The following is a 25,619-nucleotide window of genomic DNA, read 5'->3' as shown; positions in this document are numbered from 1 at the left end:
CACAGTGAAACTACAGTATCAAAGTGGCCTACAGATAGATTGAATACAGATCTGTATGGAGATGAAAAGCATCTGGTAGCACTGTAATGTTGTCATGAGATGAAAGCTTCATTGTAGCTAAGTTTATGTTCATGTTGTACCAATTAGCAATTTCAGTGTTAATATTTTACAATTTGGCATGTGATCATGAAGCTTATATTTTGAGCAGGTAGAAATGCAACTTTCTGTATTCCTTTTTTCTTGATTAATTCGTTAGCACTCTTCTTGAATTTTGACTATCTAAATAGAAAAATACCTCTAAAGAGAGACTTGAAAAACTGTTGTCTTCAATTCCAGTGCAGTTTACAGATTTAACAGAAAGTCAGGTTACTTCCCAGCAGATGTGATTATCATGGAATACCTTACTTAAAACTATGAGTGGATTTCCATAATAAACTCTGTGCTGGAGAAAATACTTTTGAGAAGACATCTAATAATACACAGTATCCCCAATTTTAACTTTGTCCTGCAATGAAAAGTCTCTTCAGTTGTTGATCTGAGAGCCATGTTGATCTCAGCTGTCTCTTTACCTTCCCTGATTCCTGTTTCTTCTTCTCTTCCTCATAGGATTTGTCTGTTTTCTTTCAAAAGAAAAGTGACAAAATACAGTCTCACCTTCCCCTTTTTCTCATGTCTTTTACCTACTCGTCCCCAAACTCTCTGTTTTCTCCTTTATCATAGACTGAGAAATTATACTTTGGTTTATGTCATTTAATCCTGTTTTTACCCAATAACATCAGTCTGTCTTCTAACCCTCTTCAGACCTCTCTGCTTCATTTTTCGTCTTAACATCTCACTTTCTTTTATATTAGGATTTTCCAGTTCATAACTGAAAAACAGTATTTTTAAAAATACGTTTGGGTCAGCATGAAACAAAATAGTTTGGAATCTATGGTGAAATGGAAAACAAAATATTGTTTAGTTTGTTTCTTCAGTGAATTTTGTTGCTTTATTTTAATGTTTTTAAACTTCTGTCACCACAACATTTTGTAGGAAGGGGATTTATAAGTTTATTATACACGCTTTTGTTTGTTTCAAACCTGACACCTGTTGCAAAACAGAGGCAAAATATTTTGTTTTAGAAAATATGGTAGCAAAACATTTAAGTTAAACCCTCTCTCCAGATTTTCATCAAGGCTGCATCTACCAATTCTTTCTGTGCAACATTTCTAAGGTACAGCCACTTAGTTGCATTTCGATCCACTTACAGATCTCAAGCATCACCCAGGTCTTCTTATCTCACTGTTCAGCTAGTGAGATCCTTTACTCTGGCCGTGACGAACGCAGTCCTGTCCTCCTCACATCCACTCAGGATTCTGTTGTAAAGGAACAATACTTCTAGCCCATCCTTATCTAACTTTGTAATATCACACTTGTTTCATTTTTCAGTTGTTTTCCCCCTCCTCTGTAACATCACACAGAAGCTACTTGTCTTCGCTTTCAAGGTACTTCGGGACTCATTCCCACTCAGTCACCACTCATTTACTGTTTACTATTTCTAGCATTCTAAACATTATTCCAATACGCATTGTAATCAGTTTAACGCTGTCATAAACTGATTTAGACTTGAGTCCCTATTAGAACATCAGTAAACTGTACAAATAAGTCACAATTAGGAAAAAGTCCCGTCATCACCTTCTCTCAGCACAGATGTCAAAGCCCTGTGAGGGTTTGCGGGGGAGTGTTACCCACCTGCTCGCTTGTGTCATGTCTCTTTTGTGGACTTGCAGCATGATCACAATCAAATTTGAGACCTAATCTTTGAACAGTATCAGATTGACTGTGGTTAAATTCCTGGCCCAACAAAATAATAAGATGAATAAGCATCATAGGAATAATGTGTTACAATTTTAAAAGACCAGAAAACTTAAGTAGTGTCTGCAGATGGGACATGCTGAGGCTTTCAAGTGTGCAGTGTATACTATGACTGCTGAATCAAGCCATCTTTCTTTTAAACTTTCCATTTTGTATTCTACTGTTGAACTTAGGAATCAAAAGTTTCCTGTTTTGTGAGTGCCAAGAACCAGAGAATAAATGTATACTTGTAATTCATTTTCAGCAATTTACAATTTGCAACCCATTTGAAATTCATTCTTGGAATTGAATAACGAACTTTTGGAGACATAACCAAAGACGTAAAATTCAGAATTTGCAGCTTGGAGGACAGAAGTCAGAGAATTTTGTTGAGGTCCTTTAGTAGTAAGAATACATTTGCTAACAACAGTGAATTTTTATTAATGAGGAACTGCATTGCTACTTGAAGCTTCTCTCAGACTTTCTGGAAGTGTTCTTTTGAGAAGGGCTAGTTAAAATGTCGATGTGAAAGCTATTATTGTAGGTTCATCATTTCTTCTTGTAGGTATCGCCTCTATGATTTGAGATTCTGTAATGCATTTGGGCTTTATATGTCATATTAAGTTACTTGCTTTTAAAGTTAACTTTCATCTTGATGAGGATTTGTGCTATTTAGATTTAAGGACTGATCTCATGCCCATATCAGTGGTTGCTGGAAATCATAGAGACATTTGGAATCTGGAAGAATCAACTTCACAAAATCATCATGACTCCTTGAAAGAGTGCTGCCAGATTCCCAAATGAGTCAAGCCATATTTGAAAAATCTGTGGATCTAATTTATGTTTTTTCTGAGAGAATCACAAAGGGATGTACTGATAATTCAAAAGTCTCTTCTTGGCTACCAAGCAAATTGTTGCGCCATTGGCTAGATTCCATCCAGTTTCTTGTTTTCAGTGCTACAACTCTGTGTGCCAGTGCATGAAAGCAAGAAATGAAAGTAGGAGCAACTGTGGTATGATTCGCATGGCAGCATAAAGAAAGTATTTTTTTTTTAAAGGCCAATAATGAGGGGTTAAAATTATAAAAATGAATATTAGAAGCTTCTGTCAAAGATATGACATCAAGGGAATACATGAGAGATCTGAACTTTTTTGGGAGCTTGCAGGCTGGAAATTAAAGCATCACTTGCTGAGCCTTAGGATGCCATTCTTCCTCTCCTACCCAAGACAAATGGTCTATTGCAATTCTGTATCCCTGGAACAATTACATTCCTTGTAAGCTAATTTATTCTAGACAGCGCATTTTTCTATTTGCATGTGTTCTGTTATTTTGCTACTCATAAATTCTCAGTCTAGAGAATAACCTTTACAAAGGATGAATAAGAATTTCCTGCATTTTATTATCTTCAGAATTCCACTAGTGTTTTCCATTTTTGGAAAGTAAAAGATCCAAGCTTTAATGTTCTCCAGGATGCTGACAAATTATATTACAGGTCTTGTCTTAGCAATTGAAGCAAATAGGAACCATAAAGGCTGCCCTTCATCTGCTATTGTTTCTTCTGAATTATGAAGCAGCGGAAACACAAAATTAAGAATTACTTTAATTCCTGACCGCTTTGGTCTTTCTTACCTCTAACCTGTGCGAACTGAGTATACATTAAGGATGTACATTTCTTACTGGTTGATTGAATGGAACTTTATTTGTTATTGTCAGTACATTGTTTTCCTAATTTTCTATGTGTTATTCTAAAAATTTACTTCCAGTGACATCGTTGCATAAAATACGTGGAACTGTTTATCTTTTTTATAGGGTTGTGACTCTCAAATGAGCATGTCAGAAGTGTCCTGCAGTGAAAGTACCTCCTCTTGTCAGTCTCTGGTACATGGCTCAGCTCCAGAAATCCTCGTTGGCCTCCTTTATAATGCTACAACTGGAAGATTATCAGCAGAAGTGATAAAAGGCAGCCACTTCAAAAACTTGGCAGCGAACAGACCACCCAGTGAGTGAAAAGCTTTTTTCATCCTAATGCTTCTGTACTGGTGGGGCTCTCAGTAGCAAGGACTTCAATCCTATCATTTAGTCTTACCCAATCAAAATGAAATAGAGCAATCATCAACTAATCTGTTTCATGTTTTATATTTCTAGTCAGTTGGGAAATAGCAAAAATCTAAAATTCAAAATATTAATTGTAAGTTGACAAGAATCTTTTAATTTTTCATGATGACTGACTAATAAATTACCTTTATCATAATGATTAATTGCTAAATTACTAATGCCTCACATCACAGGCCAAGAATAAAAAGTTGGTGTTTAAAGAGAAAGTACATGCCAGCTAATATTAATATAAACACTCTGAGCGGTTATTGCTGTTCCTAGAGGGGTTGGTACTGCCGTCTTTAGTTGCTTGTGTGCCTGTGTATACGTGGTAGTGATATATGTAACTTGGGAATGTCAGTGAAGACAACGGAGAAACAAATTGAGGCCTTTGGAATATTTACTGTGTAGAGGAATGTTCATTGTCAGAAAGGACTTGAACTGCGTGTTCAAGCATTTGTTCAAAAATACATTTGCCTGAAATATCTGTGAACTTTATATACTTTTAAATTGTAGCTAGATGGAATGTCACACACACAGAATGTTCTTACTGTCTCTAATTCTTTGAATTTGAGAAAGTTCAGTAATGAATATTGTTTAAAATTATTTTTTATAGTTTTTTAGATGTTGAGTCTGAATTACATAAGTTGTAGCCAGACATACCTGCCTGTTCTTCTCGATTTTGTCTGGAGGCTCAGGTTTTAGCCCCTCTTTCTGTTTCTTAATCCCCAGATTTGTATGGCACTAGGAGATATCTGACACTACTAGATTATGTTGCAGGCTGCCAACGTTTTATAAGTGGTTTGCACATCTCACTTTGTCTTCCGAGTTAAGGAAATAAGCCAAATGACTTGAGACTGATGCTCTCCTCTTTCTTTCTTGTCCCATGTTTCATTCCATTCGTTAATTACATTTGGCTCAGCTTTACTCTGCTTTGCTTTCTCTATACTTTTCACACTGATGGAGCCAGACTTTGTTAACATGGCCAGAGGAGGAAAGTGAAAGTAGCATCGCTAATACTTTTATATAATTAGGTAGCTGCCCCAGAGTCACCTATTTGGAGGCAAAGTATAGAAATAGATGGGGAAAGCCAAGAAGGCCCAAGGACAGTGGGGTGAGGGAAAGGAATGAACAGAAGAGAAGACCTGGAGAGAAGGGACCATGTGTTCCCTTAAAGCAAAAAACAGTAGGTGGCTTACGCTTATCTTTCTGGAATCTCTAGAGAAAGCGAAGTTTTTCTTGATATTTAGAATATGCAAGTTAGATGGAGGTTCAGTACTTGTTTTGAAGACAGGTATGTTCATTCCCTGTTTTGTTCATTCCCAAAATGTGTTCTGTGGGCCCATGCTGTCTAGCTAACCATTGTGTCTGTCACTGGGGTCAAAAATCAGTTTCAGTTTGCAAGAAAGCAGCATAGAACATGGGACATAGCCCTGTAATACCATGTTCTGTCTGACCTTTTTGTAGGGAAGATCTTGTGTGTTACCTTTTGTTATCCCCTGTGAAGGATGGGGGGAAGTTTTGATATTCATAACGATAATAGTCCAGTTCTGTTTAGGCAAATGCAGGTTTGGAGTTTTGTTGTTTCTGGAAAGCTGGAAACTAATGCACTTTCTAGGTCTCGTAAGACTGTGCACAGAGTATTGCGGCATCCAGATTTCTCCTATCGGCTGTTTTGTGCTGTCCCCCTCCCCCCCAGCAGTGGTAGCACCTTTTTGTAAACTCCTGGACCCAGGTGCATAGCACTGCCATTTCCTAACTCCCTGTCAAGTGCATCCTGGACACACACCAGCCTCTCTCTCTGCCATCATTTCCACACAATGAAAACTAAGGCCCATAGGGTTGATGATTAAATGCTCTGATCAGATTTGTTGTTTGGACCATCAGTGGTTCAAAGTCCTCTAAGTACATGCGCAGGTCATAGAATCATAGAATGGTTCGAGTTGGAAGGGACCTTAAAGATCATCTAGTTCCAATCCCGCTGCCATGGGCAGGGACACCTCCCACTAGACCACGTTGCTACACAGACAGATGAGTGTTCATTCAGGTCTTGAGAAACTATGATAGAAAGGGAAGCAACTATTCTTTCCCACATGCGATCCCTTCTGTAGTCTAGGAGTTGTGAACCTATGCAGTTTTGTGAAATGCTTCTGCATCAAATATGGATTGAGTCCTACATTTCTGTTTCTTGGTAGTATATACTCCTCTGCTGCATGTTTATATGTTATATAGTAACTCATTTAGCAACTGAGTATAGGCAAATAGCCCAAATCCTACAGGCAATAACATTTGATGTTAGAACGTGTCTTCGTTTCTCTGTGCGATATTTAGTATTTCGTCTGATAAAAAGATGCTTCTTAGTATCCTTTGAAATTTTGTTGAAACAAGGTACAAGATTTTACACATTAAATGCATGTGTGTGTATGCCTGCAAACACACATTAAATCCATAAATACATGGACTTTGACAAGTGAGATCCGTACATTTTAGAGACACATAAGCTGAATTTCAGATGCAAGCGTCCCTTGGCTATTTTTAGAGGTTAGATCAGTCATTTTTGTGCCCAAGTTCATCACTACTCAAGAACTAAAGTATTGCAGTCAAATATCTGCAACTATAAAAGCTAAGGGCAAAACCAGGTTAGTTTTCAGTTCAGTGATTTTTTTATTTTGTTGCTTTTAATATATTAAGTATAGTTACTGTGTGCAGTTTTTCTTAATATGCTGGAGTTTGCATGAAAAAGCATAAGCTTTGATAAAAAGGATACAGTCATTTTAACCCAGTCTTCTATAACCTAATTGTTTGCATGGTTCTTTCTATGTTGAGTGTGCTTTAGAACTCAGTAGCTATTAGCGCTAAGATAACCCATTATGAAAGCGGTGTAATTTTTGTTAAAGATTACACAAAAACTGCACAAAATTTTCATTTCATGAAACTTTATCCAACAATCCTTTTGTTCAATCCTTTTTCTGATCTATACTGCTAAGGTTTTGTGTTCTGCCACACCAGTGAATAGTGTTTCCTCTTAAACTTTAACCTTTGATCCTCTCTCACCCAACTATTGACATCTGGTCATTATTTCTTTTACTGCTTTCCACCCCCTGTTGTCAGACGGACTGTTCTGTTGTCTAAAACACTTGATAGGTGGACAGGTTTATATAATCCGAGGTGAGTTCCTGTAGAAACTAATTGGATGTTGTCTTTTTCATGCAAAAGAAAATTTGCCAGCAGTAAAGCTATCCACGGCTGCATACCATGTTGGTTTATAAGAGTATATCTTTATTATTTGTGGCACTCTCTAATGCCAAAGTTGCATTTATCTCTGATTATGGATGTTGGAATTTCAGTATACCTCAAAGTGAAAATGTTCAATTTGTTTCTTTTTACATAAACTCCAATCTTTTAACAGTATTATTCATTAACATGAATATGACAGGAATAAAGAGTGAAAAACCAGATTGTTTTATACAGTTCTATATTTCCTAAAGTTAGTTATAACTTTATGAAATGCACATCCTTCTGCAGGAGCATGGCTTGGTGCTTCTAGTCAAATGAAAGTAGGGCTTTAAAAATAAAGTTTTATACCCAAATACTAACACCCAATGTGTTCTAAACACATTTGCTTGCATCAGCTTCTTACATGTATTTCTAAAGAGCACTGTATAAGCTGTATTTTAAACAACCATATTGAATTATGCAAAAACTGAGTTCTCTTCAAAGGTGTATTAAATATATTCCTTTATGAACCCAGGAATTAAGAGGTTTTTTTATATTGTGTGAACTTCCACCTTTGAATGCACTTTGCTACATTTTGGTCTTTAAAATAAATAAAATTGAAAAGACCAAAGTGAGAACCACATCCATGCAGAGATTATTCTTAAGCATTTCATTCTGGCTGCTTTGATATCATCACTGCATACCAGCGTGGGGTTTTTTATTTCTCTTCATTATTTGCTTTCTTTCTACTTTGTTTATTCTTATTCTCTGAAAATTCAGTGGTATGCTTTACAGTGTTGTGGCTAGTTGGAGCTTGCTAAGTGTTATTGCAATTTAAGTTTGTTTAGAACAAATAAGGGGGGTCAACGGGAAGAGGATTATGAGGTATACCTTTAACTTAACCCATTTAATAGTAGTGAAGCTAGTTAATTTGTTATTGTGTTTGTAATACCTTGCTTACTTGTCATCTTTTCATGTGTCTAAACTAAGCCGTGTTCAGTCAGCCTCGTATACGCCATATCCTTGCATCTCGTAAATATCTCAAAAACTTTTGTTCTAAGATATCTGACATTCCAAAATATGATTTATTTTGTAGATACATATGTTAAGTTAACACTGCTGAATTCGATGGGGCAAGAGATGTCCAAATGCAAAACTTCAATCCGCCGAGGACAGCCAAATCCAGTATACAAAGAAACCTTCGTTTTCCAAGTGGCGCTGTTTCAGCTTTCAGATGTGACGCTCATACTTTCTGTATATAATAAGCGCAGCATGAAACGAAAAGAGATGATAGGGTGGATTTCCTTAGGTCTCAACAGCTCAGGAGAAGATGAACTCAATCACTGGACTGAAATGAAAGAATCTAAAGGACAACAAGTATGTAGATGGCATACTTTGCTAGAATCGTAATGGATAGTACGAAGTGCAGTTGTGGTTTTAAGGGAGTTTGGTCTTTCAGGAAGATGATCATCCATGGTCACAAACAACAGATTTGTTGTGGAAGTAAAGAACGAAAATTGAGGTCAACATTCCATCATAAAGAATGCACAACATGCAAAAATGGCGGGATTTAATATATAACCTTCACTTAATGTCAGACACTTCCTTGGTGTCAGAGAAGCCTTGCTGTACACAGATACGTTAGCGGTCCCTCCCCCGTCCACCTGATGCTGTATTTGGGTTTGTTTTGTGGTTTTCAGAAACATCTTATGTAAGGTTCTCCAAACTAATGTAAGCTCCTCCTTTTGTGCTTTTTGTATTGCTCTAATACTGTAGCTTCTGACCTGCCTGCGTTCAGATTAAAGGTCAATCATTTGCACTTTGATAGAAAGTTAATGATCTGTAGAGGAAAAGAAAAAAAACCCCACGGTGGAGAAGAACACTTAGTAATATAGCATATATGGATATACTGTTGTTTTACACTGAGTTTCTTTCCAGGAGCTTAGTACAATTAAGTTTTCATTTTTTGATATGCCATTGGTTTGAAAAATACTAGCATTTGGGCATCAGGTGAACTTTGACATCAAACTAATGTTTCTTCAATCTGTGACAGGAACGAGCTCTATATATGGCATAAATTGGGTTTTTCCCTCTTGCCTGTACTTCTGCCTAATCCAAAGAGACCAGATCATTAGTTTGGTCCCTTCCAAATCTCCTTAGACAGGTTGTACTGTAAAACTATGTAACTTTCTGTTGAAAGCACTTCCTGTATTCATGTATTCCAATGTAGGAAGCTCGTAGAGCACGATTTTACTAAAATATATTTTCGTTAAACAAATTGATACGGATTTCTTTAAAATGTCAGCAGTTGCAAGTTAGGTTGAAAGACTGTGATGGAAGTGGCAGCAGTTGAACTACTCTGAATGAACACAAAATACTGTGACTTTGGTTGAGATAGGTATCCGTCTGAGTCTCTTCTGAGCTGTTTTAGGGATTACCATATGCTGTTTGTTGGAAGTAGAGAGCAGTCCAGGAGTTTTTACTTTTCTTCTTGGAGAAGAGAAGATCGGTAAGTTATTTTTCTAGTGATTTGCGAGCAATTGAATGAATGTTCATACCCAAAATAGAAGTTTGCTTTGCTTATATTCAAGTTGGGAAACACAGCTTTCTAATGACACGATTAAGAAGCCTCAGTATCACAAGAAAGTTTGCCATCCGATAAACACTCATGGCTTCCACCGAAATTAGGGAAATATCAGTGCTTCTGAGATTCCTGTTTGTTCCAAATACTTAATTGGAATCACTCTAATGACTGCTGAATCTAAATCATATCACTGAAATTGTGGATTATTGAGTAATCATAATTTTAAAAAGCTTCCCAATTCAAATGTTCTTTTTGCCTGTAATTACAAGTTTCATTTACTCTTAGTTGTTGCTCTATGGAAAGCAAGCAATTTTTTCTCTTATAAATGATGGTGACGTCTTACTAATATGAGACCTCAGTGACTGTTGTAGCACTTGGTGAGCAGAAGAGTGAAGTTTTGTAGTTTGTTGAGAGAATTAGTGGTAGCCTAGAGTGTTCTCATTAGGGCAAATGTTTTTCTCTCAATTTCTTTATAATACTTTTAAAAAATCCTGGCTTTAGGGTATACAGTCAAGTACAGTGAGATTGGAGACAGTGAGTATGCTATAATAGAGGTGTTTCACATGGTTCTCAAATTCTCACACTACTTAACAATTTCATTAAGTTCTTTTCAGTAATTCCACTACTTGGTTTATTTGGTGCCTTTTGAGGGGTTTATATGCAAAGCCAGGCTTTCAGTTTTTATTGATTTAAGGATTTAAAACATTATTACAGGCCTTTTTTTTTTCCTTCTGGTATTGCGCTGCTGCTTCATTTACAGAGGCTTTATTTACTGAATATATAAATAATGCAAAAACTTTCTTTAAACAGTGGTCTTGCAGTAATACAAGTTGTCTCTTTCCGTCCTTTTTGTTCCTCAATTTGTGAAATGTAATGTTGAGTGTAGAATTTAATAAAAAATCAACATTAATTTTATATGCATAAGGAAGATGCTCAGATTTTCGCAATCCTTTCAGCTTTCCATATAGTAGAAACTCTGACTTAGAAGCTGATCAAAAGCAATTTTTCAATGGATATGGAAGTATTTTTACTCATTCTGTTTGTGGATATTTGGATGCTCTTTCCTAAAGGGGAAAGTTGTCTCTCAATGGTTGTCTCTCTGTACAGGTTTTGCTTTATAAAATAATGTACAGTATTTAGCAGCAAGAACTGAGCAGATTGATTCCAGTGGAGAATATATTTAACATCACCATTGGACAAATGAAGAAGTCAGTTTGGAAGGTGCAGCAAATATCCTCTTACAGAACCAAACTAAACTGTAACAGGGCTTGGGTTTCTGTTTGTAGGTTGCATTGCTTCAGTTTTCCATCTAACCATTCAGATTTCTAAGACACTAAAATCTTACTTTAGACACAAAGATTTATAGTAGTCTGTGTTGGGCACCTTTGGGAAAAAGAATCTTTCTAGATTCTGTGACTTTTCCCAAGGTATCCAGGTCCAGTCTGTGCTTCACAGAAGGAGGTTTGGCTTACTTGGATTTCTGCTGTACAAAGGCTGGGAACTGAATGTATAAAGAATGGAAATGAATGTTTAATTTTGAGGCAGTAGAATACAGATTTGCCACGCAAAACCGGTCACACCAATAATTGGATTCACCCTGGGATTTTTATGATTTAGTTACAGTATCAATAGCTGTCATGTTTTTTCTTCCTAGATCCCATTCTTATGATTTGCTTGTCATTTTGTTTTTCTTATTGCTTTATGGAAACCTATATTTTTGTATTTGAAATCTGCCTTTAGATATTGGGGTTTTTTAAACCCTGTGTAAGGGCTTATACATACAGTGTGGTTTTGTGCATTCAGTTAAATCTTAAGCATGGAACAGAATTTCTAAAGAACAAAGTATCCGAAACAAATTAGAAAGAGGCATTTGTGTTTTCCTCAGAGTTATCTGTGCTTTTTTTTCATAGCTCTTTGTTGTTTGCCTTTGTTCAAAAGTACAGTTAGGAAGAGTTTATCAAATTACTTAATTACTTTTCTGTGTGCCAATGTACCATGTAGAGATGACAATTCTCGAATTGAGTCTGATTCCTGACAGTGTAGCCTTAAATAATTATAGAACAGTGACGTTCTTACAGATTCTATTCTTGAAAACACTGCATCCTTTCTGCATATGATCCATTTGGTTTAATGTTTAGAATATTCCACAAAGTTTATCTCTTAAAGTATTATAAATATGAGAAAAGTTGGTATGAGAAAAGAAAGTTCCTTTCTGTGGTAAGGGCAGTACAGGCAAGCATGAAATCACTGTGCAGAAGGACGAGAGGTGGTACAGCCTCTGTAGGACACCGCTGTCTCCCACATATGTGGAGGCAAGGAGTCGGCGGAGCCATGCTTCTGTTCCCCGTTCAGCCAGGCAGCACAGGGAAGGAGGATAGCACTGGTGGGATTCAAAGCTTGGTCCCCATGGTGCTCCCTCGTGCTCAGGACTTAAGACAGCCACGTTATAACCACACTGCGAGGTCTGACTGCAAAGGCAGAACTTAGGCAAGGTGTAGGTTCTGCTGCTGGTGAAACATGACATAATTTCTAAATCCAAGTGAAATCTGCTAACCTCATTAATAATTAAATTTCAAAATTTGGTGAGCCCTTGGAATAAATGTATGTGCACTTACTGGAGCTGAACATCCTTTATCAATTAGGAGAATACTTGAGCTGAAAACAGATTTTATGGCATTTACCGTTGCAGATATTTTCACCTCTAAATTTTTGCCACCACTCCTCATGGCACATGCAGTGCCAGCATCAGTACCTTCCCATTTTTCACACCGTTTCAGCAATTTTTTTTGGTTGTCTAAAATTTGTTTGTGTTACTGATTTATTCTCTTTTCTCCCTAATGACTTGCTCCTGCGAACTTCCCAGACCCTGGGAGGCTGTGTGTGGCAGCCACTGGACCATAGAAGTCAAGGGCACTCCGCACCTCTTACAGTAAGGTACTGGTGCAAAATTTCTACAATTGTCCAACTCCCTAAGATTTCTGAAATGCAAACCATCAGTTTTAAGATAATGAAACAGAAGAAGAAAACTTTTTCTTTGAAGGAGGCATTTTAATGTAGGAATTGAATACGGATCGCTCTTACACATACAAGTTCTAATAAAAAGCCTGTGGTAAAATCACAGAATGCGATTTGAGGGGGAAGCCTTTTGGCCTGAACTGTTCCAACTTGAAACTAACAACAGAATGCCCTTTAATTTAAATGAGAGTTTTATCGAACCCTTTATTTATTCATCACACTTTTCTGGAGGGGAAAAAATAGCTGTCTTGTTTAAAGCAGGCTTTAACATTATGGCTTGTCAGTTGTAAGGCAGACTGACTTCATCCTGAAGCTGAATTCTCAGTAATAGCTAAACATCCATTTAATTCTCCCACTGATATGCATGCCTGCCGTTAATGTTAATGAGAGGAGCCCATGGGCATCAACAGGAGAGTAGACCTGACCCTGAAAGTGTGAAGTGTAATAGGATCAGCAGATTAGAGTGGTGGTACAGCATGGCACCTGCAGCACAATCAAATGTGATTTCAATTATGAATGGAGGCAAAAAAGCAAATACCAGGATACTGTCACAAACTTGTTATTTAATGATTATCTCTTATTTTTGTTTCTTCTTTTCATCAGCTTCTGAAATATTTTTAAAACTTAATATTAAAAATGTTAAAGCAATCCCCAAACATCTTGATCATTTTAACTGGAGCATTCAGCAAAGTTTATTGTTAGAACAAGCCATCAAGAATGTTCTGTATTTTGGTCTATTTAACTCAACTGCCAGATTTTGTAGTGCATCACAGCTGGATTTCAGACACTTTGTTCTGATGGTAGTTTTTGAGGGGAAAGTCACAGGAGCGTTTGCTTGTCAGTGAATCAATGCCTGATGAAGAGATGTCATCTGAGAACGAGAGCATTAAAATTAGAGACGGCTTCATACAGTGGCAGCGACAGTGACTCAGACTCCACTCTTGGAACCTTATGGCCCTCGGAGGGCCCTACTCAGAGAAACTGTGACATGTGAATTGTGGGAGTTAAAACATTCAGAGCAGCACAGCTTTGGGTGAGCACTCCATGGCTTCTAACCTAGTATATTTTACAGATGTAAGCAGGGTTGGTAGATAGTGTTTATTTGCCTAGGGTGAGTACCAGCTTGCCCACAGTGACATGGATTAGTTTAGCCTTAAGAATTTATCACTGCCCCTCCTTAAGTTCAAGCAGGGTTTCTTCCTTTCTGCAGACTATGCAGAAATCTTATGCACCCAGCGTATCTGCTTATATTATGCCTACTCGAATACGGCACAATCATATTAATGCTAGCAAGCTCAGTTCACATGTAACAGTGTGTGACTGAATTAATCAATTGGTCGGATACGTGCTGGATTAGGATTTGCTGTGCAGGCTTCTGCTGGTATAATGTAGAAATAAGATCCTTCCGGAGAGGAATGTGCCAGGAGTCAGGAAAGTGGGTGGTACTGCTCCTGTAGGAATGAAGACCAGGAAACAGCTACGCCCAGCAAATGGGCAAGGCTAGCCTGATAGCAAGAAGAATTCACTCACTTTCTTGGAAGCATCTACTGGTAGAGCTGGCATAAAGCCTCCAAAAGCTGCCTGTCTCTGAGGACCTTACCCAGGAGAGCAAAAACAGTAATCCCATACCACTGAAGGAATACCTCATGGACATTCAGGGATGTAATTAATGTCATCCTTTTTTCTCTTACATCTGAAGACAGGAGTCTTGCCCATTGTATCAAATTAATTGTTTTTTGCTGTGTTTTGCAAATCCTGTGGACATTTACTGCATGCCGAGGGTCTAAAGTGGATTGCTTTATAACTTTTCGTTCATTTCCAAAGCATGAGTTTGAATGAATTTAAAGAATTGACCAGAAGCATTATCATAGCTTGGAGATGTAATCTCCAGGCCATAGCGCAAGCAAGGGGCAGGGCTTTGAACAAGTTTTGATAGTAAATTTTGCAAATGGCTTATTATGACATTTTAAGAAAATTTCTAAGTAGTTGAATGTATTAGGGAATATTTACAAAAAAAACCGAGATAGAGCAATGATCTTTTCTTACTGTACAGCTAGTTTGCTGTCCTTTCCAGTAAACCACAAGGTTCATTAGTGCTCAGTACTGTTTCGTTTATGATAACTGTTTTTAATGTGATTTTCATGACAAAGTGTAATTAGTGAAACCTTTTATTCAATTTTTCCCTTTCTTTGCTTTTTTTAAGGAGAGATTTCTCCTTATATAGTATATATACTTTCTTACAGAGCTTTCTTACCTATTTTTATATAAGATGATTTAACAATGTAAAATTAAATGCTCTATGAGCAAGCTATATCACTGTTACACAATCTGAAGTGCTAAGACTTAAGGGCCTGAACCTACTGCCTTTTACTCAGGTCCTGGTTTAACCACACGTCTTTCATGTTGTGTAGTACCTTTCCCTGTAAGCAGTTCCATCTCTTTGTCCGGGATGACTCCGAGAAAGGCACTATTAACATGAATAACAGTGGTAAAACTGAGCCTCCTCTCCATTCTTAGCGGGACATCTGTCATGAGTAAAGGCTGCTGGCTCTGTCCCAAAACTATAGTTAGAGATTATAGTTCCCTTGATCTTCAGTAATTTTGAACTTGTTTTCTGGTGACTATAAGCTAACAACTGATCTTTGTGAATACAAATACTGAATCGTGCTGTTATCAGCAAGATTATTAAAATGCGTTTCACATTATAATTCATTCTCTCATTGGGATATAAGGAATTGGATTTGTGAAGCATTATATTGCTTAGGGATAGCACACGTTCACCGCATTTTTAGAAGGTATGAAAGATACAGTATGTAGCATTTTCTTGCATACTTTTATACTGCCTGTATGCCACCGATGCACTCGGTGCCTTCTTTCTTTTGTATAAAACAAACATGTGGAGAAACTAAAGTTACCGTGCGTAAGCAATGTCGCTGCAACTGAAGAGATGTCTTAACCTGATTATTCCTAGTACAGGAGGTTTGAAATGGCAGTTCAGTTTAACACAATGCATTTCTTTGAGTTTGAAGACTTCCCTTCCTCACCCCCCTTTCCGAGAAACCTCCCCGTACAACTGTTTATTCTTAATTGATTCCTGTGTCCGATGTAAGTCACATGGTGTTAACCAAAGAACCAAGTCTGTTTCTAATTCTTTGGATAAATAATGTTTGGACTTGCTATTACTTAAAAACAGAAATGGTAGAATGGATCTCTTTGAACAATTATCAAATAGGCATCTGTAAATGTGACTCACAGCTGAGAATTCAAGATACCTCTTTTCTGACTGGTTGTGCATTATTGTATCAGTAGCAAAGTGTTTGAGTTGTATTTATTTGTGCATTTTAATCAAAATACTATCACAAGCAAAAATATAAGTAAATCAGTGCTGTCAAATTAGCTTGTTTTGCTCGTTTTATACCTATATCTGAAGTGTGTACCTTTGAGAACAGATTCAGCTTTTCTGTGTCTGAAGTCCTGATAGTATATAATACCTGTCTAGTGTACGCTGGTCTTACAGAAACAGACTTATGCTGCACTGTGTCTACATTTCCTAATTGTACCCTTTCATTGTATCATTTATGTGATATAACACAGTTTTCAATGACTGTTTCAACTTGAAATTCCTTAAATTTGAGTGCATGTATAGCCTTAAACATTTAAGACACCAAGCACAGTTTTAAAGGGAATAGGTTATATTTGCAAGTCCTGTTTGGCACAGAGATCAGAGAATTATTTTTATATAGCAATCAAAGATTGTAGAAAACGGGCATATTGCAGTCATGTTATCAACCGTGCTCCTAATTGTATGCATTTTTTAAAAAAGCATTTTTGCTGAAGTTTTTAGAGGTGAAATATCAGTGCTCATTTTCTTTCTTGAATTTGCTTGTTTTATTTTCATACTTTCATTTCTATACAGAACCTTGGAGCCCCTAACTAATGTCCGTGAATGAATTCACCCCTATTTTCAGAATTCCTTGAGCTTCTTTTCTTTTCTGCTACATTTTAAAGTTGAATAAGAAGTAATTAAAATTCTATTCTTCTTCTTTTTTTTTTTTTTTTTTTACATTTTGACAGTAACATAATTAGAGCAAATGACTGTTTGCAACTGTTTATGCAGCTTATTAAAGTCTTAGGACTTTGTTTGAAACTGTCATTATAATCCAGATGAAGACATACGTTTCATGGCATTGCAGTCCACAGCAGGTGAAAACAGGAGTTCTGGCGATTAATGTGCAGATCTGCATATTGGGTGTCAGATTGTAAATCCCCAGAGGGATTTATAATTAAGTGTCACATTGTATCTACAATATCTCCGCTTGTGTGTTGTCAGATACTTGTTCTTTTGTTTTCTTCATTATTACCTAGCAAAAAACTACTTTTATCATTTTGTGCTACTGTATATTAATCTTGAGGGTTTCCAGCGTGCAAGATTAGTTAATGTTGTCAGTTCTTTTTCTGTAAAAAAGGGACGCACTTTCAGCATACGCATTCCATTACTGTTCTGATTTTGGGGAGAGGCAAAATGCCACCAGCTGGTTTTAGTTATATTTACCTGTACAGCGCAGGTAACTTTATTCCCATGTAAGTTTGATCAAAACATGCTATAGTATATTTTCAAACCATGGATCTGTCTCAACATTAAAATAGTCATTTTGCGTACCTGAAGCTTTGCAGCTGTGGATTTGTATTCTGTTTGCTCTCTCTATTTGTATTGATTACTCTGTGAAATGTATTTTTGTCAGTTTGAGGACTGGACTGGGTATCCTTCGGTTATTTCAAAGTATTTTCTGTACGTGGAATCAGCTTTTTGCATGTAAACTTAATTGCTGGAAAGTATTTGAAAAAAAGGAAAAATCACTTTTAAAACCGATTGTTGTCACTTTCCTTTGGAATTCATTAGATCGTACGCAAATGTAGTAGACTTCACTGTTTAGAAGATAATAACGCGTGGTCAACCATTTGAACTGCTGTCTGCGTTAAAGAGAAGAAAAACTTTTTTAATTTTGGCAAGCTAACTAATCCAAACCTTTACACACTTTTTGGCTCTGTTTCCAAATTTCCTAAGTTTCCCCAGTTCCCTTTCTGTTCCTCACAGTCTTTGTTGATGTCATGAATCTTCTATTTAGATAATTTTCAATTAACCAGTGTGATAACGTTCTGACAAATATGATGTGTATACTGGCAAATAAAGACACACTCAGGTGATGGTTCTGACTGACTTTATACAGTTTTCTTCTGAGGTCATCAACAATTCCCTCTTTCTTTGTTCCACATATATTTCTCAGAAAAGATCTTATCTAACATATTTATGCTTAACTTCCACTTTCTAAGGAATAAGTAAGCTGAAATAATTGAGGTTTGATTTAAACATGAAAGAACACTTCCTGTAAGTAACAATTATAATTTTACTGTGACCCAGCTTAGATCTTCTGTATTGTCCTCTAATAGCTTTCCAGGCTCTCATGGCAGCTCTGCTTTAGGATGTGCCTGGATATATGTATGGTTTAATACATATTAGCATACAAGAAAAAAAGGAATTGTTACAACAATTAAAGCATTTTTTCCTATCCTAAAGGTCAGAAGACTTAGTATAAAAAGCTTCTGTTGTTTCTTCCCATTTCTGCAGATGAAAGAAGCGTAGCCCAGTGACTTTTACCATGTGAAAGTGGAGAGAGGGGTGCGTTTCTTTGCTATATGATCCCGATCATCTGGACCCATCCTCATCATCTGTGCAAATCCTAGGACTTCTGCAAATAAGATAACATGGTACTTGCTGCTGTTGGGGCTGGCATTTTCAAAAGGCATACGGTTAAAAATAACTTGTCGTTCCATATGGAGACTGGTACATATTTGGTACTTGAGAAACTTCGAGAGGCGTGCCTAACGTTGTGTCCATGTTCTTTAGAAGATGTCGCAAGATATTTGGTACCCTTGTCTCTCAGAAAAAAACCTCCCACAAATGTTTTTCTCCAGATTATGAGAGATCTATTAAAAGGTGATAATATGAACTATTAGGTGTTTGTTTAAAAACTGAGGATTTATGAAGCTGGGAAAACACGGCAGAATAAATGAAATACATGTGTTGTCTGTATGGTAATAGTTGTTCACCATTTGTGAACGGCCATTTTCTGCTCAAAGATCACAGAGAAAAAGAGTTAATACAGCTGTGAATCAAAGTCAGCTTTCAGCTGCGTGCGTGGCACCTTTCGGTCACCCGTGTTTCATACATGTAGCTGAGCAGAATTAGGTGTAATGCTCGGAGTTGTTCAATAGTTTTGTTGTGCAACAGTAATTGCTTCAGACAGGTAGAGCCAAGTTACGTCACTTCTATGCAGATACAACTTTACCTGTCAAAGGTTTTCTCTGACTAGTTGTCTACATGTGGCAAATTCCATATTAGGTAGTACTTAAAATCTCTTTGAAGTCACTAGTTACTTGTTTACAAGAACTCCTGTGAGTAAGGGCTATTTAGCATTTTCCTGCTGAAATTTGTAGCATGCATTTTCTTTCTCTGGTGTTTTTGTTCCTACAGTCCAGCAGTGCAGTTCTAATTTAGTGCTTGATTCATATTAGACAGTTCATTTTACTTGTAAATTACTCTACTTCCTCAAAATTAAAGAGACCATTCATAAGGCATTTTGTTACCTGCTGATCATTTTGAGTAGCTACATTTCAGCTTTGGCATTCTAAAAACCAAATTTGCTCTTGTATTAAGACAAGTAAGGATAGAAGGAAGCAAAAATTGCAGAAATGAACTAAACTCTCATCAAGTAAGATCATGCAACGAATCAGCTGGGCTTTAGATAAATGATTTATTATTAAATTCAAAACCTAATAGGTTTGTGTGTTCTGAGTGTAGATTACATTGGTTTGTTTTCCACTTAATTAGAAGTCTTACATTTAATCTTATTAATAATGAAAATCCTCTTGTCAAATTGTGTAAGATCATGTTGAACTAATGTGTATATTTTAGAGGCAGAATAAAATCTCTCCTCATGGCCTTTCATATTATTTCATTGCATTATGCAAAAAATGACATTCTGCTTTTAGTTTTGCTAGTGTGAAATAAGAAAACTTCAAATCTTTCGTTCCTGGTCGAGAGAGTCCTGGTTTCAAGAACTGCAATGAAGGTAGCTCAGTCTCTGTAGCTGACTGTTTACAATTAAAGATTGACTGTAAACAGAAGATCAGAATACCAGGCCAACTCAGCTTTGTAAATGTAATTAATAAGAGCATAAAAGATAGTAATCAGTCAGTAATCAAAGCTTAAGTTACATCCTGTCGTATCAGTTCTTGTTGCAGTGGTTCAACAGTTCAGAAGGGGAGCAGGCTCAAACGTGCCAAAGGAGACCAAACTCGTACCCCATTTGTTTATTAGAGTTAAGTACACATTTTCCATGATATCACAGCATTTTCGTCTGCCTATGCAAAGACCTAAAGCACCAATAGACTAAAATGTCAGTCACACAAGCCTTTGCTAGTTAATGCCTTCCCCAGAAAATATCTGGCATTCTTAGGAAATCCGGGAGATATAGAACATAGAGATCATTCATATTTATGTACTTTTTTTAAAAAGCAGGAAAAGGAGCATTTAATCATCTATTTTAAAAAGCTCCAAATCAGTCCATTAGGCTAAAGGTCATGAAAACGTAGCTAGATCTCAGTAAGCCTCAGTGGCAAATCGTTGCACAAGTTGTTGCAGTTTTCCGAGACGGTGTAAAACACTTGGGAGCACACAAGACAGGCCAAGAGGCCAAGTGATAGCGTTAACCCCTCAGCCTTCACTATCTGTTGCGCGTACAGCCAAGCCGACAGTTGGGATGGAGTCGTTCTATGTCTTCCCTTATTTCCAAGCACATGGATTTTTTAACTGAGCTTCACAGGAGACTCGCCAGTGAATGCAAGCTATTGCCATCAGCAGCACCGGTATCTGTTGTGAAGGAGGAGCATTGATTGGGAAATGGCAATTGGGCTGTTTCCAGACTCTTTGAGCATACCTGTTCATAAAGCAGGGTGAGGGTGTGGTGGTATTTGTTGCTCTAAGCATAGAACTGGGAATCGGGAATACCCTTTAATTCCGTGTTTGATGCAAACTGGCTCTGTAGCCTCAGCTGATTTACCTGACTCTTATTCTCATTGACGAAATTCCCATTCTCTTACGTGCCATTGATATATCCAGGCACTAAACCACCTGTTGCGATACAAAATTAGTAAAACTGATGCACGTCTTTTCTTCTATTGAAAGATAGTATGAAATGCTCTCTCTAAAGCATTACAATATGGAAATTGCTGCATGTGGTACCATATTCAGAAGAATGCTGTTCTGTTTATGCTTAAACATGCTGAATAAGCATGCTGAATACCTCAGTTATGTAGTCTTCTTGTGATTCTTGCTGTCAACAAGAGTCACGGAAGGACCAGGATAAAGCCTAAGAAGGTTTTTTTAAAGTTTTCAGTGGGATCAGTTCTCCAATGTGACCAAATTAAAGCCTAAATGAGTGCCAGTGCCAGCACAAGGAAGTGGAAGTGCACAGCTGGAGCTGAGCTGTCATTTCCCTGGCAATCCACCCTGAGCTCGACTAAATAGGGCGGCGAAACCACTACCTGAGAAAACTGTTAGGAATATGCAGGCATTTTACACTGCTGGCTGTTGCCTGCGAAGAATCTATCCAACCACTTCTCATCTTGTTTTGAAAAAATCTTGTAAAAATTGTTAGAAGTGAAGTCCATGGGGGCGGGCAGAAATGTACTTTTGAAACACCACAGAGAGTCGCTTTGATGGGACAGAAATTGCTACTCAGTTCTGGTATAATGCATCCTTTAAAAAAATCAATTAGAAAATGTGTAGCGATGTTATAACTTAAAATTCTGAACCATTAATACAGTTGATGTTATTCTGATCTCCTAAACATCCAACAGCAATCCCTCTTTTTTTTCCTTTTTCTGCCCTCAGAACACTTGCCCTACAGCAGGACCCACTTCAAGGACACTGCTTACCCTTGATATCTGACACGAGTCACTGTAGAAGGATTGCCACCATCAGTGCTTGGACCCCAGGGAGCCCTTTGAGAGAAAGGGTGGTGGTGCGTGACTGAGGTGGGAGCACCACTAGGAAGCTGAGAGAGAGCAATTGCTGAAGGTAATTCAAAAGCAGGTGTTTCCAGACAATCTGTAAAGGTGCAAGGATCCCAAGCCACCGCACATGTTGCATGCAGATTTGCTCCTACACTTCCTTGGTTTTTCCGTGGAGCAGGGTGATCCACCCTTAGGCAAGCATTTCACTGCCAGAAATATTTCAAGGAATTGTTCTTCTCTGAGTGCGTATCCCACCCTCTCTAATTATGCATAATATTTCACTGAAAGCTTTCTCAAAAGGTAGACATGCGGCATAAGAACTATTACGTCAACAGACTGAAATACAGAATACACTGAAACTGTTCATTGTCATTCCGGGCAATCCAAATTAAGCATCTACACTAAATGCTGCCATCAAAAGAACAAAAGCTGTGAAATGATTCAATGAATTTATAGTCCATGTAACCACTGGATGACAAACATTCCTGCCTTGTACAAAAAGTAGAAATGTTGTAGTTTATGCAAGGAGAAAACCTTAAACCATCACAGTGGTCCGCAGTTAGATCTTCAGCCTTCGCTTGTATCCACTGACGCTATTTGTCGGTGGATTTCTCTGCAAGTTATTGCACGTAATCTTACCTGGTTTCTTTCCTGGATACAGTGTGGAGCTATGCTTTTCACTTTAATGTTTCCTTTTGTAAATGGATATTGAAACATTTAATAAATACTAATTGCAGTGTATAGTCCTGTGTCAGGTGAGTGTATTGATGTTCTTAACCTAACCCCAAAAGGAGCCAGTTTGAAGATGAAGCCCAGAAAGCTCTTAGCAGTTCAAGCCACTGCTGCACACCAGTTTAAGGGAGGAGACAAATACATCAATCCTAATTTAATGGGAGAATTTTCAGGTAGGCAGTAATTGAGTTGGAATTTGGCCAAAGCCTTGAGGTTAAAGAACCTCCTCTTATGAAATGGATTAGAGGATCTTTAGTGAATGCAAACAACTGAGATCACAGTTTCATCTCTTCTGCAAGGGACAGCAGAAAATGCTCGTTTCCCTCCAGAAATGCTATGCTGCCTGTAACCAGACTGGGGCATTGAAAAAAACATGCCACCTTCTGAAACACCAGAATTGTTTTCTGATCAGCAAAGATCTCAATGTGTTGACCTGTAGGAGGAGTAGCTGGCTCATGGATTTTAGCAATAACCCTCACATCAATACTGAGAAATAGCCATTAAGCAAGTAAAGAAATCCCTTACTAAATTAAGTTGAATTACATTAAATTCAACTAAGTTGGGTGGGTTTTTTCCTTTTTTTTTTTTTTGGGGGGGGGGTGTCTCAAAAATCCTGCTGATTTACAGAATAATTTCAAACAAGTTTATTAAGCTCTTCAGATAGGCTGGACAAGAGGAAGGTCTCCAGACTTGCTGCTTTCCACAGACAGATATTTCCATATCCATCAGTTCTTTTGAATTTCTTACATAGATTTATTTCTAAATATAGCTAATGGTTGGAAAAAAAGGAGCGTGACTGGAAGAGTCCTTGGCAGCATAAAAATGAAGGCAAATTGGTGCTTTACAGATACTAGAATTGTTTACCATTGAAGCTGTCTGGGTGAAAAGAATTGTGTCAGCCTGCTTAACCCCAAAATATAAGTTACTGTATATACGGAGGAATTACATTCTGTTTTTTTAAACTACCTTTTATATGTGATACGTTATCAGCTGAAATAATAGAATCACAGAATGGTTGGGGTTAGAAGGGACCTTAAAGATCATCTAGTTCCAACCCCCCTGCCATGGGCAGGGACACCTCCCACTAGACCAGGCTGCTCAAAGCCCCATCCAGCCTGGCCTTGAACACTGCCAGGGATGGGGCAGCCACAGCTTCTCTGGGCAACCTGGGCCAGTGTCTCACCACCCTCACAGTAAAGAATTTCTTCCTAATTTCTCATCTAAATTTCCCCTCTTTCAGTTTGAAACTGTTACCCCTTGACCTATTGCTCCACTCCCTGATAAAGAGTCCCTCCCCCTCTCTCCTGTAGGCCCCCTTCAGGTACTGGAAGGCCGCTGTAAGGTCTCCCTGGAGCCTTCTCTTCTCCAGGCTGAACAACCCCAACTCTCTCAGCCTGTCCTCATAGCATAGGTGCTCCAGCCCTCTGATCATCTTCATGGCCCTCTGCTGGACCTGTTCCAACAGGTCCATGTCCTTGTGCTGAGGACTCCAGAGCTGGACGCAGTACTCCAGGTGGGGTCTCATCAGAGCAGAGTAGAGGGGCAGAATCACCTCCCTTGACCTGCTGGCCATGCTTCTTTTGATGCAGCCCAGGATGCGGTTGGCTTTTTGGGCTGCAAGTGTGCATTGCCTGCTCATGCTGAGCTTCTCATCCACCAGCACACCCAAGTCCTTCTCCTCAGGGCTGCTCTCAAGCCATTCTCCGCCCAGCCTGTATTTGTGCTTGAGATTGCCCTGACCCAGGTCCAGGACCTTGCACTTGGCCTGGTTGAACTTCATGAGGTTCGCATGGCCCCACCTCTCAAGCCTGTCAAGGTCCCGCTGGATGGCATCCCTTCACTCCAGCGCGTCAACCATGCCACACAGCTTGGTGTCATCAGCAAACTTCTCAATCCCACCATCCATGTTGCCGATATGGACATATAAATAGAACTCCCTTTAAAAGTAACAGCCTCTAAAATGCATATGAAGATATTTACTTCAGAGATTAAAAAAATGTGCAATTCAGACTTTATATGAGTGCTTAAATCTTTCAAGATGGAATTTGAAATGCTGATGCATTATGCTGCCTTGCACGAGGACGGCCCCAGAGCAGCAACGATAGGTAACTAGCTTGGTCATTTTGATTGACGAGAATGAGAAAAGAGCAAATCATTTAGATTTTGGAAAATTATCTGTTAAAGCTAAATTCTTGCAAAACTAGTAGAGATAATGAAGGTTGGTTTGTTCCTTCTTTAACTGTGAATTTACGTTTGGTTTTGACCTCATCACCAGTGTGTAGCTGCTAGCACACAGACACGGAAGGGCCCGACATACGAAGTATCACTATGTCCTCTGGAATTATTAAAAGCATTAATGTTTACACCTGCGTGTGAAATTGCTAAAGTGGTACCAGGACGATCAGACTTAGGCTAACCAGTACCCTGCTGCAAAGCCGAGTGGCCCTGAGAGCAAACCCCAGTTCTAAACTCTGCATTCAAATTTATGTATTTAACTTTGGGCTTTTATTAACGTGATTACTTCCTTTGTACAAGTCCACTTTGAAACATAATATGTGTTCCGTATTACCTGGATCAGATTTTGGGAGGCAAAATGAACTATATTTAAAAACACACACAGTATGTGAACTGAGTAAGAAACTTAATTTTAGTGCCCTGCCTGATACTCCCTGCATTGCCCTAATGCTTTCCTCTCCAGCCTCTGTACTTAGAAGCAAAAGAGAGCAAAACCTGGGCGAGTGGTTAATTCCTTCAAGATGACATGGACGTGGAATCAAACTAAATAATATACTTGCTTTTGTATTTGATTTTTGGTTTGGATTATTCAAGGATATTTATCCTTCTCTCTTGGAATAATTTTGCTTTGCAATAATTTCAGACAACAAACACAGCCTACGGTTTAACTTACTGTGACCCACTCTGGCTCCCAGAGTAATTTCTCCTACAAATTTATTTCTCAATTGTTGGTTATGCTCTGCTGTGTTTTAACTCCTTTTGTGCCCCTCAGATTAGGAATTGCTGCCGAGATATTTTTCTTGTGATCCTTTTATTTCTGATTTACTGTGCTTC

General features: G+C 38.0%; 1 protein-coding gene across 7 annotated transcripts in view; it reads left to right on the top strand.

Annotated features, from left to right (window-relative positions):
• Positions 1-22,559, top strand: part of SYT14 (synaptotagmin 14) — a 104,799-nt gene extending 82,240 nt beyond the window's left edge. For 3 of the 7 annotated variants that reach the window (XM_074579522.1, XM_074579519.1, XM_074579520.1), the window contains 3 exons: positions 3,644-3,833; positions 7,040-7,096; positions 8,241-18,362. In XM_074579522.1, coding sequence (XP_074435623.1) covers positions 3,644-3,833; positions 7,040-7,096; positions 8,241-8,554 — 561 coding nt within the window. In that variant the 3' untranslated portion in view covers positions 8,555-18,362. The other 4 variants (XM_074579521.1, XM_074579523.1, XR_012586088.1 and 1 more) reach the window with 3 other exon arrangements.
• Positions 22,560-25,619: the final 3,060 nt, after the last annotated feature.

This window comes from Larus michahellis, chromosome 3 (assembly GCF_964199755.1).
Source record: "Larus michahellis chromosome 3, bLarMic1.1, whole genome shotgun sequence".
Lineage (NCBI taxonomy): Eukaryota > Metazoa > Chordata > Aves > Charadriiformes > Laridae > Larus > Larus michahellis.
This window is presented reverse-complemented; position numbering and strand designations above follow the sequence as displayed.